The 16,914-nt window shown below is 37.4% G+C and overlaps 1 protein-coding gene across 1 annotated transcript in view; it reads left to right on the top strand.

Moving 5' to 3' along the window:
* The first annotated feature begins 12,868 nt into the window (after positions 1 to 12,868).
* The window catches only part of PLCE1 (phospholipase C epsilon 1), a 294,291-nt gene continuing 290,245 nt past the window's right edge, over positions 12,869 to 16,914 (top strand). The window contains exon 1 of the mRNA XM_090277947.1: positions 12,869 to 14,386. Within this exon, the coding sequence (XP_090134073.1) occupies positions 13,202 to 14,386 (1,185 nt within the window). The 5' untranslated portion in view covers positions 12,869 to 13,201. The remainder of the gene's footprint in view (positions 14,387 to 16,914) is intronic.

Raw genomic sequence — 16,914 nt, 5'->3', positions numbered from 1 at the left:
TCCTTCCCATCACTGTTGGTTTTCCATATATTCTACCCTATATCACCTTGTGTAACCTTCACTTCTTTTATTTTGTAGCTCTATTCAATTATTTCTCTGAGCATCCTTATCACCAGTGTTTTGAACTCTTCATCTGATAGGTTGGCTCTCTTTTTTTTGCTTAGTTCTTTTTCTGGGGTTTTGATCTGTTCTTTCATTTGGGCCATACTTCTTTGTTTCCTCAATTTGACAGCCTACTTAGTTTACTTCGGTGTATTAGGTAGAGCTGTCACACTTGTTACATTGTAAGGGTTAGAACCTTAGGTATTCGTCAGTGCAGAGCCACCCATTTCACCAACTTGTGGCACTGTGTGTGGGGAAGGGATCAGAGAGGGAACAATACCACTTGCTCAGCACTTTCCTCTTTCGAGGCACTTCCCCCACTTCTGATATGGGACTGGCACCCCTCTAATTATTGCTCTAATTATATGGTTCCCATGGTGGGTGCGTCTGAAGACGTTCTAGGACTGTGGGGGCCTCTAAACAAACGGACTCTGCTGAGAGACTAGCAGTTTCTTCCTCCGCCCCAACCCCCACTTGTTGCAATGAGCAAGTGGCATTGTTCCCTCTCTGACCCCTTCCCCACATACACTGGTGATATTATTGTATATTATGTGATGTAGGGGTTGATGCTTTTTATTTCTCTATTTAGATCCAGCACTATTTATTGGTTGTCCTTTTTCTCATTCAACTACCTGTGTGTCTTTATGAAAGCTAATTAAATGTGTATGTGTGGGTCTATTTCTGGGCTCTATTTTATTCCATTGATCTAAATTTTTATCCTTATGTCAGTAACACACTGTCAAGATTATTGTAGCTTTGTAGTAGTCATGAAATTAGGCTGTGTTCACAGTTGTTTTGGCTACTCTAGTTTCTTTACATTTTCCATGAATTTGCAAAATTGTTTCAATACTTGAAAATCAATCAGCATAGTTTACCATGTTAACCTGTTAAAGGAGAAGATCATATGGTCATTTCAATAAATGCATAAAAAACATTGGGCAAATTTCATTTGTGATAAAAACTTACAGCGTACCGGAAATACAAGGGAATATCCTCAGTTTAAAAAAGGATGTTTATAAAACACCTAGAGCTAACATCATATTAAATAGTGATATCTTGAATATTCTTCCTCTAATACTGAGAACAAGGCAAGGATGTGTGCTTTTCAAACACTTATTAGCTTCGTGCTTGCTTCAGCAGCATGTACACTAAAATACTTATATTAGCTTCAAAGTTGGAGATCCAGGTCAGTGCACTAAGGCAAAAAAAGATGATAAAAGGTATACATTTTGGAGCGAAGTAAAACTTTATTTGAAGACATCAATATCTATATAGAAAATTAAGTCATCTGAAAAATGTCTGCTAGTAATAATTAAATTTAGCAAGGGATAAATATAATGCCTACATACAATAATCAATTGTGTTTCTGGCATACTAGCCTCAAACAACTGGAAAATGAAATGTAAAATAGTTTCAATTGCAACAGCAATGCTATTATAGGAACAAATTTAACAAAAGATGTGTAAGACCTCTATACAGATAGACAATATTGCTGAGATAAATTAAAGAAGATATATGTGGAGCATAGGTATTGGCAAACATGTGGAGATTTTGGAACAGTGGTGTACTCAGAGAGAGCTTGGAAGCTCTCACCCTTTCCCCCCATACCTTGCCCTATGCTCTTCCTGAGCTCTATCGGTTTATAATAAATCCATAGTCTGTTTTAGCTTCTCAGCATCACTTTCAAAGCAGCATACTCATTGTGGAACAAAGTGACAGCGACTGTAAGACTCCCCCCTAGGTTTCCCTGCTCTTCAGGGATCATGGCTACTGAGGTTCTAGCTGCCTTGGTAACTCTCCAGCACCTTCACGAAAGATATCAGATGAACCAAAGATTTTTGAGGAACCATTACATTTTTTTTATTTTAATAATCTCTTAAGAGTGCATATTTAGATTATAATACCATGCATGACTAGACCTTCTTATGTAGACTCCAGGGAGCTTTGTTGTTGGCTCTGCCATCACCTCTACACAGCATGGTCAATTTATACACCCATCATCCTCTGCCTCATGCAAGCACACGCAGCTCAGCTGTGTGACTTTCTATAAGTGATACACACGTGAAAACAGCCTGGCCTTGCAGCAGCTCCCTCATCCATGACATACAGAAAATAGTCAAGAAGGGATCACTGCCCTCCCCACTCCCTAGGATTTTCAAAGTTTCTTTTTTAAAGTTTGCTCTTATATAAATGTTGCCCACAATTGAGACAGCTGCTAGGCCCAGCCATCACACAATTTGTCATATTAATAAAAACAAACATACAGACATTAGTTTACCTAAATACAATTTCAAACCAACTTAATTCTAGGGCATATCTTGCTCACAGTATTTTATTTTTTAAATACTATTAGATGTTCATAGCTGTTTTACTATAAAGGTATTTCAACTTAAATGTTATCTCTGAAGATATTAGATATTTAATGCAAAGCTTTTGAAATGGCAAGGAGGATGATATATGTATACATACATAGATGTGTGTATATATGTATATATTCATATCTATATGGAGAGACAGAGCACTAGTGCTAGCTAGCTAAATCATTTTTGTAGATTAGAAGCCTCAATATTGTTAAAATGTTATTTCTCTCCAAATTTATATATTGATTTCTGCATGAATTTGTAAAAAATAAATTGGTGATATTCTTGAGGATCAGGTTAGCTTTTGGATTTACTGCACTAGATAATATAGCACTCCGTTTTTTCTCAAGTAAAGGAGTGACGTGATGAAAATAGTTACTAGGGAAGATTTTTCTGAAAATCGTATGGGGTGGACTGAATCAGTAAGTTAGCATTTAGCAGACTAGAAACCCTTAAGTAATCCAGATCCTAATGGACAAGGATAGGGTTCAAATAGCAATGGAAGGGAAGAAGAGAGTAACAAACATGTCTATTGAGACCAACTATTTGCTTTGGGACTGTGTCAGGAATGTAGGGTGCACAGTGTCTATAAAACTCAAGTTTAAAGATGCAAGGTCTTTGTTCTTAAGAAATTTTCAATCCATGCAGGGGTGCTACATAGTCAATAGCTCTAGTATAGTGTTTCATGACATGCTGTGATGTGAAATGTAGGAAGAACTACAGGAAACACAGATGAGAGCAATTAATGGTGACATTGGGTCTCAGGTAGGGTTATAGAGAGGATATGCCATTTAAGCTGGGTGATGGAGTCTTAGTGCAATTAGAAGACAATGGAAAGCGAAATGTACAGAGGTGTTAAGTGCTAGGTTGGTTCAAAAAAATGGCAAACATTGAATGTGGGAAGGGTGTGGGCAGGGGAGCAATGGGGGGAAAATGGAACAACTGAAATAGAAAAATAACAAAATAAATAAATTAATTAAATTAAATAAAGGCAAATAGACAAGTGTATTTGGGTATCTTTTCCTTAAGGACACTGGTCAGAGAAGAAGCTGGAAAAGATAGATGGGGACGAAATCATGGAGGGTCTAATGCCATCTTCTGCTGCCCACTTTTCTCTCTTCTCATCTCTCTTATCAAAAACATTTATCTTTGTGTACATGGGTATGTGTATACACATACACAACTTCAGAATTTATTGACATGATTATACTACAGTGAAGGAGAGGGAGTACTGTGAGTGTCACAACACTACAATCCTATTTGCCTCCACTATTGCTTTTTAGGTTCTATTAATTTCTATAACTCTGTTTCTGGAAGAGAAGGGGTGATTTGCAAGCTGATTGGAGACTGTGTTTACAGTGAAGATTTCATTTCTTTGTGAGATTTGCAATTGAGAATTAACCTGCTATAGGTAGATTTCTTTGTGATCCTCCATTTTAGTACTATATGATCAGTGCATTAGTTCAAAAATATTTGTGTGCCTTTCTCATCTACCTGTTAGTCAACTCCTGATATCTAATATACACAGATATAAAGATTAGGGTACCTGTGGGTTTTCTGGGTCACAAGTCTAGCATCCCAGATTGAAACTTTTCTAATAAAGAGAGAAGTTACAAAGGGTTGAGTCTTTGGGGTCTTGGAAAAGGACCCAGTTTAGTACACCATTGCCTTTGAGGAATGTTTTGAAAGCTTTGTTTCTTTGTCAGTTATGGAATTTCCATCAAAATAATTGAGAAAGAAGGTCAGGAGGGAGTGGAGCAGCAGACATTTAGTGGTGAAGAAAGAGAGAAGACTGACTCATCATGTAGGGTTTGGGTGTGGGTGTGCACACTTATAATTGTGCACACTGTGTGCATGTGGTAGGGAGAAAGAGAGGAAAGGGTTGTGCAGACAAAATGTTTTCTTTATTGTTTTTGCAGGAGGGATTTAGGGAAAAGAATGCTTAAGTACAATAATTAACATTGACATGGTTGTTTGTCATACATACAATACTCAAAAGGATTCTATAAAACTCTGTTTAAAGTTGTAAATAGGACTATTAAATTCTGTTACCAACTTTGACAGTTACCCTAGAGTTGTTTTTCCATGACAGTGAAATTTCTGAGAAACTTTCGCTTTCTTTATTTGGATGAAATATTCTCCTGAGAGTTTCAGATTAATTCATTGTGTATTCCTACCTCTTATATTTCTTTACACTGTTCCTTCTACACAGTCTCTTTTCTCTTGTATGGATACAAGTAACTGCTACTTCTCTATATAGTTCCAGCTCAAATTCCCACTATCAAAACTATGTTGATCTCTTGGTTCATGGCCACCTTTCCTCCTGAACTCTGTAGAATATATAGGGGCATAATAAATAATTGAAATAGTTTGATAAAATAGTTTTGCTGTTGTTGTTAAGCCCTACCACTTTCCAACACCTACAATCAGAAAGGACGATATACTTGTGTTTAACATTTTTCTAATTTAACTATTCTTTATGATACAAAGGATTTTATTTGATTTAGGAATATAAAATTTGAAACATTAGGAATTAATGACTATAACTTTCCCTGCAATGCAGGAATTTTCTATACAGCTTCCTTATTACGTCACAGCCCTATACTCTTACATATGTCATTCAAATACTCCGAGCCTCATCCATAAAATGGAGCTGATAATAGTACTTGCCTTTATTAGTTAGGAGAAATTGGATGCAAATGACAGAAAACCTAAAATATGATAGTTGTGGCTTGAATGAGATAGGGTTTTTTTTGTTTTTGTTTTTTTCTTTTTCTATAATCCAGGAAACAGGCACCCAGGGTTCTATCTTGTTTTTCTGATATGCAAGGATGGCATCCCTTCTCATCTTCACCTCATGGTATAATATGGCTCCTCTAATTCCAGACATCATGCCTTCACACCAGACAACAGAAAAGAGAAAGAGGAGGAGGAAAAGGACATACCCTCTCTCTTCTAGGACACTTCGTAGAAGTTACAAACCACTTTGGCTTGTATCTCATTAGCAATAACTTAGTCACATGGCTATAGCTAGCTGCAAGGGAAGCTGATAAAGGAGTGGCTATCTGCTTTGCTGAAATTCAGTGGTTCTATTTTTGAAGAAAATGATAACAAATTTTGAGGATTATTAGAAATCTCTGTTATCTTATTGATATTGCTGTTATAAAGATTAAATGAGATAATATGTATACTGTGCTTACAATATGCCTGACTTATGATACATGCTCAATAAGTATTAGCCATTGTTTTTCATAATTAATCATTGTAGGCAATCATCATTTACTGTATTGTTTAACCCACATGAACACCTGCTATGCTGATACTATGCCTCTCTCTATTTAGATCCCTCTATGATCAAGCAGGAAAATACCAGCATGCAAGATAGCTTGCCTTTGTTGAACAGCTCTAAAAGTTAGGGAATTCTTTATCAAACTAAGTCCAAACACTCCTACCCAATAATTAATTTTTCTTGGCCCTAATCCTACCTTTTAAAACAATATGAAACAAGGCTATTTCCTTATGTCAGTTCTTCAAATATATGAAGATTGCTATTAAGTCTCCCACTTAATTCTCTTACTCTAAATAAGCACTTCATTAGCACATTTATCTAGTGTATGGCTTGGCAAATATTTTCTGTAAAGATCCAGATGGTAAATATTTTTGGCTTTGTGGGCCACTTGGTCTCTGTCACAGCTTTTCAGCTCTACCATTGTAATGCAAAGGCAGTCATAAACATTACATAAATGAGTAGCCATTGACTGTAAAATTTTATTTACAAAAACATATAGCAGTCCAGATTGGGTTTTGGGCTATAGTTGGTCAACAAGGTTATTTTTGACTGATATTTCCCTAACCAGAAACTGAAAACTTACTCTATGTCATTACTGACTCTTATAACGTTCGTGTATTTTTCTTGTCTTACTATTTTGGCTAGGATTTTCAGTGACCCCTGAATCTACTTAGCTCTTTTTTCCAGCCACTAATTTCCTTAGACATATTATTCATCCCAGTTCATCTCTAGCTAGGAAATGCTACCTTAACAAGTGCTCTTTTTTTTTGCCATATTCTTAGCCCACACACTCTTTGACCTCTCCCAGGCTGGTCCTTCTCCAATATTTTCCACAAACATGTCTACATTAAGAAAAGAAGAATCCTTTTATCCATCCCTTTCTTCAGCTAACAGTTTAATGTAACTATAACTCTAACCTAACCCAACTTTTCTTAAAGACAACCTAGGGCTGCCCAAGAGGGGGTAAGTATAAAATTAGAACTTATTGATGGGCCAGGCACTGCTGTCATATGAAATATGTTTATCCCAGTGTTACAGAAATGAAAAATGCAACTTGAAATTGATTCTATAACCAGCTCTTTGTCATGCAGCCGAGATTTAAGGAGTCAGTCCCAGTTATATATCCGAAATTCAAATTCAAGTGGATCTAGTGAGAAGAGTGTGTGCATATGGCAAAAGTAAATTCTACACCATGTCACTAATACAACAGAGTGATGAACTTTGCTCATCTCTCATAAAGATGTTTACAAAGCATAGAATAAGAAACATTTGCCCTGAACTTTTGGTTTTCAGAATATTTCTTTCACATTGTTATGAAATAGGTGATTTTATTTCTAATTTACAGGAGAGGAAGTCAAACCCCAAAGTGGTTAAAGTATTTGCCTGAAGTGCCTGGCACCAATGCCTTACTGTTTGTGTGAGAGTCCACATTTGTTCTTCTCCAAACAGTCCACCCCACCTTGTTATCTAGCTGACTTCTTCTTGTCTTTCAAAACTGAGCTTGATCATCATTTTCTCAAAGAAACCCTCGCTGGCAATCACCCCCACCCTGTCCACACCATCTAATTTAGCTGCTCTTCCTCTTTGTTAACCCAAATCATAGCGTTAACAGAAGATTTAATAGTTTGTAAGAAAATCAAGGGCAGATCTCTGCCTTATTTAATTTTGCACTTAATAAATATTTGTTGAATAACATAATGGCATGAGATGGAGCCAAGTCAGTGCTCCAGGGAGTCAGCTCCATCTGATGTTGCTCACTCTTGATTACAGCTGGAGGCAAAACAAAGACCTCAGTTTTCCAGAAACAAACTCAAATAAAAGTGGGCCCTCTCAGAAACCAAGGGATAGCAGAAATTCAAACTCATGGGGTTTCAGACTAGATAACAAAGAAAGTAGCATAACTATAGTGAAGAGCATAGGTTCTGGAGTTATGTTTCTTTTTTAAAAAAAGGTTTTATGTATTTATTTTTAGAGAGAGGGAAGGTAGGGAGAAAGAGAGGGATATAAACATTGATGTAAGAGAGAAAGAAACATGGATCAGTTGCTTCTTGAACACACCCTGACTGGGGAACAAGCCTGCAACCCAGTCATGTGCCCCAAGTGGGGATCAAACTAGTGACCTTTTGGTTTGCAGGGTGATGTCCAACCAACTGAGCTACACTGGTCAGCTCTGGAGGTAGGTTTCTTGAGTTTGAGTCCTACCTGACTCCGCCATTTTCAGTGGTGTGATCTTTGGCAAATAAGTTAGGTTTTCTGTTCTTTGGTTTCTAATCTGTCAAATATAGATAGTGATAGAACTTATCTCTACTAGTCATCAATTACTAGCACCTCAAAACAATAAGCATTTACTATCTCACAGTTTCTGTGAGTCAGGAATTTTGAAGAGGCTCAGTTGAGTTGTTCTGGCTCAGGGTCACTTAGCTTACAGTAAAATGTAGACTGTGGCTTGTAGTCATGTGAAGCTTTGACTGAAGTTGGAGGATCCCCTTCCAGGATGGCTCACTCAAGTGGCTTTTGGGAGAAAGCCTCAGTTCTTGCCACAGGGAACTCTCCTTCTGACATGTCAGCTTATTTTTTCCAAAACAAACAAGAGAGGAAGAGCGTGGAGGAAACCCCAATAACTTTTAGGACCTATTCTCGAAAGCCATACACTGTTAACTTCCAACCACTTTCCACGTGTTAGAAAGAAGTCATTAGTATAGCCCACATTCAATGGAAAGGAAATTGGGTTCCACCTTTTAAAGGGAGAAGTATCAAAGGATTTGTGGATTTACTTTAAAACTGTCACACTATCTTAACTGGATGAGTAATAATTACATGATATAGTAATAGCAAATGCTTGGAACAGGACTTAAGCAGCACCTACCTCGAATCACTTTCCTCATGGGTAAGAAAGGACAGATTAACTGTCAAGGTGAACAGGCTTTGGCTGGAAAAATTACCCTAAAATATAAAGCAAAGTTGTTGACACCAAGTTAGTGCCATAAGCCATTAAAGCCATTAAAGTTATCTGTATAGTTTTTGACATGAAAAGCTGTTCATATTTTGAATTTAAAAAAGCAGGTATAAAGCAGTGGGTACAGTATGACCTCATATTTGTGTAATTCTATCACATATCTCTGTATGTTGGTGCATAGGGAGCATTCTGGAAGGAGTTACATCAAAGTTAATAGTCATTACCTTTGTGATAAGTTAAAAATATTACCTTTGTGTTTATGCATTGTTTTACACTGATAATATATCTACAAAAATAATAGAGGCATTTTCCAAAGAAAATACAAAAGAAACCAAGTTGGAAGGAGGACATGGAAAGTGGGAAGTGTTAGGATGTAGAACCAGGATATTGCTGTTCTATGTAGTCTGGTTTATTCCCTGTGAAGTATCTGATTGATAGCGTGCCTTCTGATTTTTCAAGACAGTTGTGAAGACCCGCATGTACTGGGAACAGAGCGAGTTTGTTATTGTGCTTAAAGAGACATAAATGTAAGGAAAGAAGTAGTTGCTGATTCTTTGGGACAAGAGGAAAAGGGCGAAGCAAGGGGAAGAGAAACATCTGTGGGGCAAAGGGCAAAATAAGCAAACCTGGTGTTGACAGCAAAGCATGAGTGTTGATCAGTTGCCTTGAGAAGGACAGCTTTACCTACAAAGGAGTGGTATATTTGTGATGGGCACTGTGTGGGCCAATAGTGCCTTGTATATCCTTTATAATTGCCTTGTCACATTAAATTGAAATTGGTTCAATTCTCCCTATTAATAGACTTGCAGGCAGGTCCTGTGTATCCCATTACACATTTCCCAACATAGAGCAAGACTCAGTAATTTGGAGAATAAAGATAGGCTAAATTATTTTTTTAATGCTTTTCATTAAGTTGAAAATTTTTTATGTCTACCAGTATTCACCTGAATACTTTCTTATTCAAATGAACAGAGGAAGGTAAATATATATATATATATAGTGGTAAAAAAACTATAAACATTGCATAAAGATGCTTTCTGAAAGATTTTAATCTATTATTTGTTTCCTATCTGGCACTTCTGTTCTTTGTGCACCTTTTCTTCTTTTTCTGTCTTCTTTTTTATTATTTGAAAAAAATTTTTTGATTCTAATATTTTGATTTACTTCTATCTTTTAAAAAAAGTGGTTGCATTGGGGCTTCTACTGCACATCTTTAACTTATGACAGTCTGCCTTTATTTTTTAATATATTTTTTCTTTTTGTATATTTTATTGATTATGTTGTTACAGTAGCCCCAGTTTTTTTCCCTTTGCTCCCCTCTGTCCAGTACCCCACTTCCCTCCAGCAATCCCACCTCCCTTAGTTCATGTTCATGGGTCGTGCATATAAGTTCTTTGGCTTCACCCTTTCCTATATTATTCTTAACTTCCCCTGTCTATTTTATGCCAACCAGTTATGCTTCTTAATCTCTGCACCATTTCCCCATTTCTCCCCCTTCCCCTCCCAGCTGATAACCCTCCAAATAATCCCCATTCCTATTATTCTTTTCCTATTCTGGTTTGCTTAGTTGGATTTTGTTTTTATTTTTTATTCAGGTGTTGATAGTTGTGAGTTTGTTGTCATTTTAATGTTCATAGTTTTGATCTTTTTCAAAATAAGTCCCTTTAACATTTCATATAATAATGGCTTGGTGATGATGAACTCCTTCAGCTTTATCCTGTCTGGGAAGCACCTTATCTGCTCTTCCATTCTAAATGAGAGCTTTGCTGGATAGAGTAGTCTTGGTTGTAGGTCCTTGATTTTCATCACATTGAGCACTTCTTGCCAGTCCCTTTTTGCCTGCAAAGTTTCTTTTGAGAAATCAGCTGATAGTCTTATAGGCAATCCTTTGTAGGTAACTCTCTGCTTTTCTCTTGCTGCTTTTAAGACTCTCTCTTTACCCTGAACCTTTGGCATTTTAATGATGATGTGTCTTGGTGTGGTCCTCCTTGAGTCTAGCTTGTTTGGGATCTGTGCTTCATAGACTTGTATGTCTATTTCCTTTGCCAAATTTGGGAAGTTTTTCTTCATCACTTTTTCAAATAAGCTTTCATTTTCTTGCTCTTCCTCTTCTCCTTCTGGCATCCCCATGATTTGGATGTTGGTATGTTGGGCGATGTCCCAGTGACTCCTTATTCTATTCTCATTTTTTTGAATTCTTTTTTCTTCTTGCTGTTCTGATTGAATGCTTTTTTCTTCCTTATGTTCCAAATTGTTGAATTGAATCTCGGCTTCATCTACTTCACTATTGGCTCTCTGTGGATTTTTCTTTATTTCATTCAATGCAGCCTTCATTTCTGCCTAGATCATTTTTATGCTATTGCAGTATCCCGTGGTTTCTTTGAGTATCCTGATAATCAGTGTTTTGAATTCTGCATCTGATAGGTTGCTTATCTCCATTTCATTTAGTGCTTTTCCTAGAATTTTGATCTGTGCTTTCATTTGGGCCATATTTCTTTGTCTCCTCAATTTGGCAGCCTCCCTTTGTTTGTTTCTGTGATTTATTAGGTACAGCTGTTTTGACTCCCTGTCTTAGTAGCATGGCCTGTTGTAGAAAGGGCACCTGTCAATTGTGTGGGGTGGAGTCTTCGGGAGTGGCCAGGGCTATGCAACCTGTTTCACTGCTCCCTGACTCTTGTGGGGGAGGGCTCAAAGAGGGGAGAAAGCTGCTGCCTGGCCTCTGGAGATTCCCAAGAGGAAGCTGTCACCCCAGCACTTGCCCTCTCACTAGTCACTTCACTTTTTCCCTCTATGGCACTTGTGTCCTCCAGCTGTTGCTGTGGTACTGAATCTCAAAGGGGGTAGGTCTGTGTGAGTCTGTTGTGGGCCCTTTAAGAGAAGTCTTTTGAGAATCTCAGTTTCTTCTGCTGCCCCAACCCCTGCTGGTGGTTGCAGCCGGAAGTTATGGGGACTTCACTTCCTGGTGCTGGAACCCTGTGTTGGATGGTCTGGTCTGGGGCTGGGACAGCTCACTCCTGAGGAGTCCCTTCTGGTTTTTATCTACCACAGGTGAATATGAGGCTGCCCATTCCACCTCCTCTCCATACCTCTGTGTTTCTGCCCCTCCTACCCGTGGATGAATGTGGCTTCTTTAAACCCTTCGTTGTTGGACTTCTATACAGCTTGGTTTTCTGACAAATCTGGGTGAAATTTCCTGTGTAGTTTAGTTGTAATTTTTGCTATAGTTGTGCACAGAGATGAAATATGTTTATCTACACCTCCATCTTGGCTATAAGTCTGACAACCTGCCTTTAAATAATGTTATACCAATTCATGTCTAAAGTAATCTTGATAACAGTACATTTCAAATTTTCTTCTCTTGACCTTTGTGCAATTGTTGTCATACATTTTACTTCTGCATTTGTTAGAAACCCCATAATACATTGTTATTAGTTTTGCTTTAAATGGCCAATTATATTAAATGACTTTAAAAGTAAGAAAAATTATATCTATCTACATAGTTAATATTTTCCATATTCTTTATTCCTTTGCATAGATATTATTTGCTATTATTTTCTATCTGTCTGCTATTTCTATTTGTTATCATTTTCCTTCTGCCTAAAGAACTTTCTTTACTCATTCTTGTATGCAGGTTTGCTAGTGATGAATTTTTTCATCTTTTGTAAGCCTGAAAAGAATTTTATTTTTGTTTTCAAAATTTATTTTTGCTGGGTATAGAATTCTAAGTTGGCACTATCTTTTCTTTCAGTATTTTAAAAACTTATGGCACTCTCTCTGGCTTGCATTATTTCTGATGAGAAACCTGGTATTATCTTAAAAAAATTTTTTAAACTTTTCAATTACAGTTAAATTACAATATTATATTAGTTTCAGGTGTACAGCATAGTGATTAAGACATTTGTGTAACTTATGAAGTAGTCACCACCAGTAAGTATAGTACCCATCTGACACTAAACAGTTATTACAATATAATTAACTGTATTTCCTATGCTGTACTTTACATCCCCATGACTGTAAAACTAACTTCTAATTGTAAAACTTCTTCCCCAAACTTGGTTTATATTTTGCATTAACTTAGATTATGAGTTTGTTAAAAATTTCATTTCATTCCACAGTGTTTGACATATCTCTTTTTCTTATAGGAAACATTTAAACTGGATTTTTAAATCATTATAAGTCAGTGATGGATCAGAAGTTGCAGAATGCAATCCCAGATGAAAATCTTCAAAAGAATTGCTTTAAATAACAGAGGAAAGAAAATTGATCTACCACTCTAAAAACCTGATCTAGAAAAACGTATTGCACATGATAGGAAGTTAAAACTGGGGAAAATTATCTGTATCTTAATGTACCTGAATCAAAGGAACTGTCACTTTGTTTCTCAGAGGAATTTTATATCAGGCCATTTTAATAACCAGTCATTTTATTAAAATCTTCACATGATCCCCAGGGAAGAGAAATAGAGCAGTGGATAAAACCTGTGTATTGGTCAAGATGACTTCTGAAGAAATAGCAGCTTCTGTTCTCATACCTGTGACTCAGAGAAAAGAGGTATCTTCTCAGTCAACTGTAGATGAAAGTAGCGAAAAGGTCTCGGACATCAGTGTTCCAAAGACACATACTGTCAGGTGGAGAGGGCAGACTTCTCATACCATCTCAAAACTGAACAAATGTAAAGAAGAATCTTTTGGAAGCAACTTGCCTAAGATTCACTCAATAGCAAGAGAGACAATGAGTGATGAGAACTGTAATGAAAAGTGCTGGGAGAAAAGCATGCCAGATTCTGTGGAAGACCTTAATGTTAACTGCAAAAACGTACTGGAAAATGATCTGCATGGTCTTCCTCAGAGCCAGTTTTATGAAACATGCGATTCTGTCACAGAGGAAACTGAAATTCCTTCTTCACTGGAAAGAAAAGTGTTACCTGGAATTCAACTGGAAACAGACGGACCTCCCATGGAAATTAGTCCCTTCGGAAATCAATTGGCAGTCACGGAGCCTGGTGGGGCACACCCTGACAGCAATGTGGAGGTATTTCACTTTCATTATGAACTGGACAGAAGAATGCCAGACACTTTCAGCACCCTATCAGGTAACTTGGTTTTGGATGATTGTGGAAACTGTGTTCCTCTGCCTGATGTTGGTGGGGAGCAAGAGAAAAATTATGTTGCATATACTTGTAAACTAACGCAATTGGCAAAAAGCTGTGATAATGAGAACGGGCACCTACAGTGTGATCATTGTGATACCTCGAATGATGAACACTCATCCTGTAAAGGTTCCTGCCAAAAGGCCAATGTGGTATGTTCAGGTGACAGCTTTTGCAGGAAGAATTTTACTGATAGTCCACCTGCCAAGACTTTTCTGAGCCATTTTGAAGACTTCCCTGATAATTGTGACGATGTAGAAGATTTTTTGAAAAGTAAAAAGGAGCGGTCCACTTTGTTAGTGAGGAGATTTTGTAAAAATGACAGGGAAGTTAAGAAATCTGTGTATACTGGGACAAGGGCAATTGTGAGAACTCTGCCTTCTGGTCACATTGGACTGGCAGCTTGGAGTTACATTGATATGAAGAGAAGTGGTCTCTTACTGCCTTGTGGGAGAGTAACAGGCCAGCTGTCAACAGCAGTGGTGAGGCAAGATGGGAGCCTATGTCTGTCAGAAGCCCTATGGTATTCGGTAAGAGTTCAAATTTCTTTTGATCGTTTTTTAAGCTTGATATTTCAAAATCCAAATTTTCATTGTCTTAATTCATGGAAATGTTTAAGTTCTGTCAAATTATGGTTCATAGGGGAAGAATTTGTGTAGTTATTGGAAACAAGTAGACCTAACAGGTACTCCAATTGATAGCTGTCAAGGTTAAGTTAACTCTGCAACAATATAAATAACAAAACACAAATACATGTCATCAGGAGTGAAGAAATTACAGAGATTTCCTGGTTACTGTGTTTGGAATTACAAAACAAAAAATCCTGGTAGTGGAAAAACTCCATCAGCTGAATAGTTGTATCCTTTAGAGATACATACCTGAGTCTTCTTTTGTCATGTTTTTAGTTTGCAAAGCCTAAGGGAATTTAAAATCCAGTCTCCTCCATTTTCCAACCAATGTTCCCAGTTTCTTTCCTCTTAACCATTTTTGTGCCATGGACCCCTTTTGGCAATTTGGTGAAGCCCATGGACTCAGAATGCTTTTAAATGCATCAAATGAAATGCAAAGCATTATGAAGGACACAGATTATGTGGATATACATTTATCAAGATATTTTTTTGAAATTGTGACATAGCAGGATAGGTACTTCTTTATTAATACACTAAGCAATGGTATCCAGTGGTATGCTAACTACCATAATTTCTTTTTTTTTTTTTCTTTTAAAGGTTTTATTTATTTATTTTTAGAGAGGGGCAGGGAAGGAGAAAGAGATGGAGAGAAACATCAATGTGTGGTTGCTTCTCATGTGCCCCCAACAGGGGACCTGGCCTGGGCAGCGCTCAATCCACTGAGCCACACCATCCAGGGCTGACATAATTTCAAAGTAGTGATGAATCTAAGTAGGGAATGGTTTGCCTGGGACTTTACCAGTTTCATTGTCCCAAGAAACCTCTTGGTCCTGGGCAAACCATGGGCAATTGATCACACTAAATATATATACTATTTTAGGGTCTCTACTATGGTTGTAATATATAGAAATAGCTATGATTTCTGTTGGTGATAAGATTACAGATACTGCTACTATTAATGAGATGTGTTGCTTATTTATATTCATAATTGAAGAAAATGCATAATTTCTAATTTATATCCCAGTGTTTCACAATTCCTTCAAACCTGGCCCTGTTAAAAAAATACCCAGTCTAGAAAAACCATCCTTTTTATTGAAATATAACTAGCATATTTTTACTTTCATCATCATCAATCACAGTAGCTGATATTTATTATGCATGTACATGTGCCAGGCATTGGGCCAAATAATTTATTCTTTTTTTTTCTTGATTTCATGCAATCATCTCAATTCCCACCTGGTATTGGTATGATTATTAATCCCCATTGTATTGTTAAGAAAACAGAGTCTTAGAGAAGTAATGTATCTTGCCCAAGGTCACTTAACTAATAAGTGCTATAACTAGGATTGTAATCCAGGCAGCCCACACTCTTAGTTCTTCAAGATCCAGAAAGAAGTAAAATTTAGAGTAAGCGTTTTTTAAAAATACCCAACATTTTAGATACCTTTTTTCTTTTTTTATTGACTATTTTATTGTTGTTTTATTATAGTTGTCCCAGTTTTTCCCCCATTGCTCTCCCCTGCCTGGGCCCCCATCCCAGGCTGCGGCAGTCAATCCCCACCCTGGTGTCCATGTCCATGGGTCATTTATACTAGTTCCTTGACTAGACCCTTCTCCTTCTTTCCACCTTTAGCCCCTCCCCCCTCCCTCTGGTCACTGCCAGTCTGTTCCTTGTTTCCATGCCTCAGGTTCTATTTTGTTCATTTGTTTTGTTCATTGGGTTCCTCTTATAGGTAAGATCATATGGTATTTGTCTTTCGCCGCCTGGCTTATTTCACATAGCATAATACTCTCCAGTTTCATCCACGTTGTTGCAAAAGGTAGGAGTTCCTTCTTTCTCTCTGCTGCATAGTATTTCATTGTGCAAATGTACCACAGTTTTTTGATCCATTCATCCATTGATGGGCACTTAGGCTGTTTCCAGCACTTGGCTATTGTAAATAGCGCTGCTATGAACATAGGGGTGCACAGGTTCTTCTGAATTAGTGTTTCAGGATTCTTCAGGTATATTCACAGTAGTGGAATTGCTGGATCAAAAGGCAGTTTGTTCCATTTTTAGTTTTCCAAGGAAATTCCAAACTGTTTTCCACAGTGGCTGCACCAGTCTGCATTCCCACCAACAGTGCAGTAGGGTTCCCGTTTCTCCACATCCTCACCAGCACTTGTTGTTTGTTGATTTGTTGATGATGACCATTCTGACAGGTGTGAGGTGGTGTCTCATTGTGGTTTTTATTTGCATCTCTCTGATGGCTAGTGAGTTGAGCATCCTTTCATAGGCCTATGGGCCCTCTGTATGTCCTCCTTACAGAAGTGTCTGCCCAGGTCCTTTGCCCATTTTTTAATTGTATTGTTGTTTTCCTGATGTTGAGTCATATGAGTTCTTTATATATTTGGGAGATCAAACCCTTTTCCAAGGTATCATTAGCAAA

This window comes from Furipterus horrens, unplaced genomic scaffold (genome assembly GCF_987537825.1).
Source record: "Furipterus horrens unplaced genomic scaffold, mFurHor1.1.pri manual_scaffold_5, whole genome shotgun sequence".
NCBI lineage: Eukaryota > Metazoa > Chordata > Mammalia > Chiroptera > Furipteridae > Furipterus > Furipterus horrens.
This window is presented reverse-complemented; position numbering and strand designations above follow the sequence as displayed.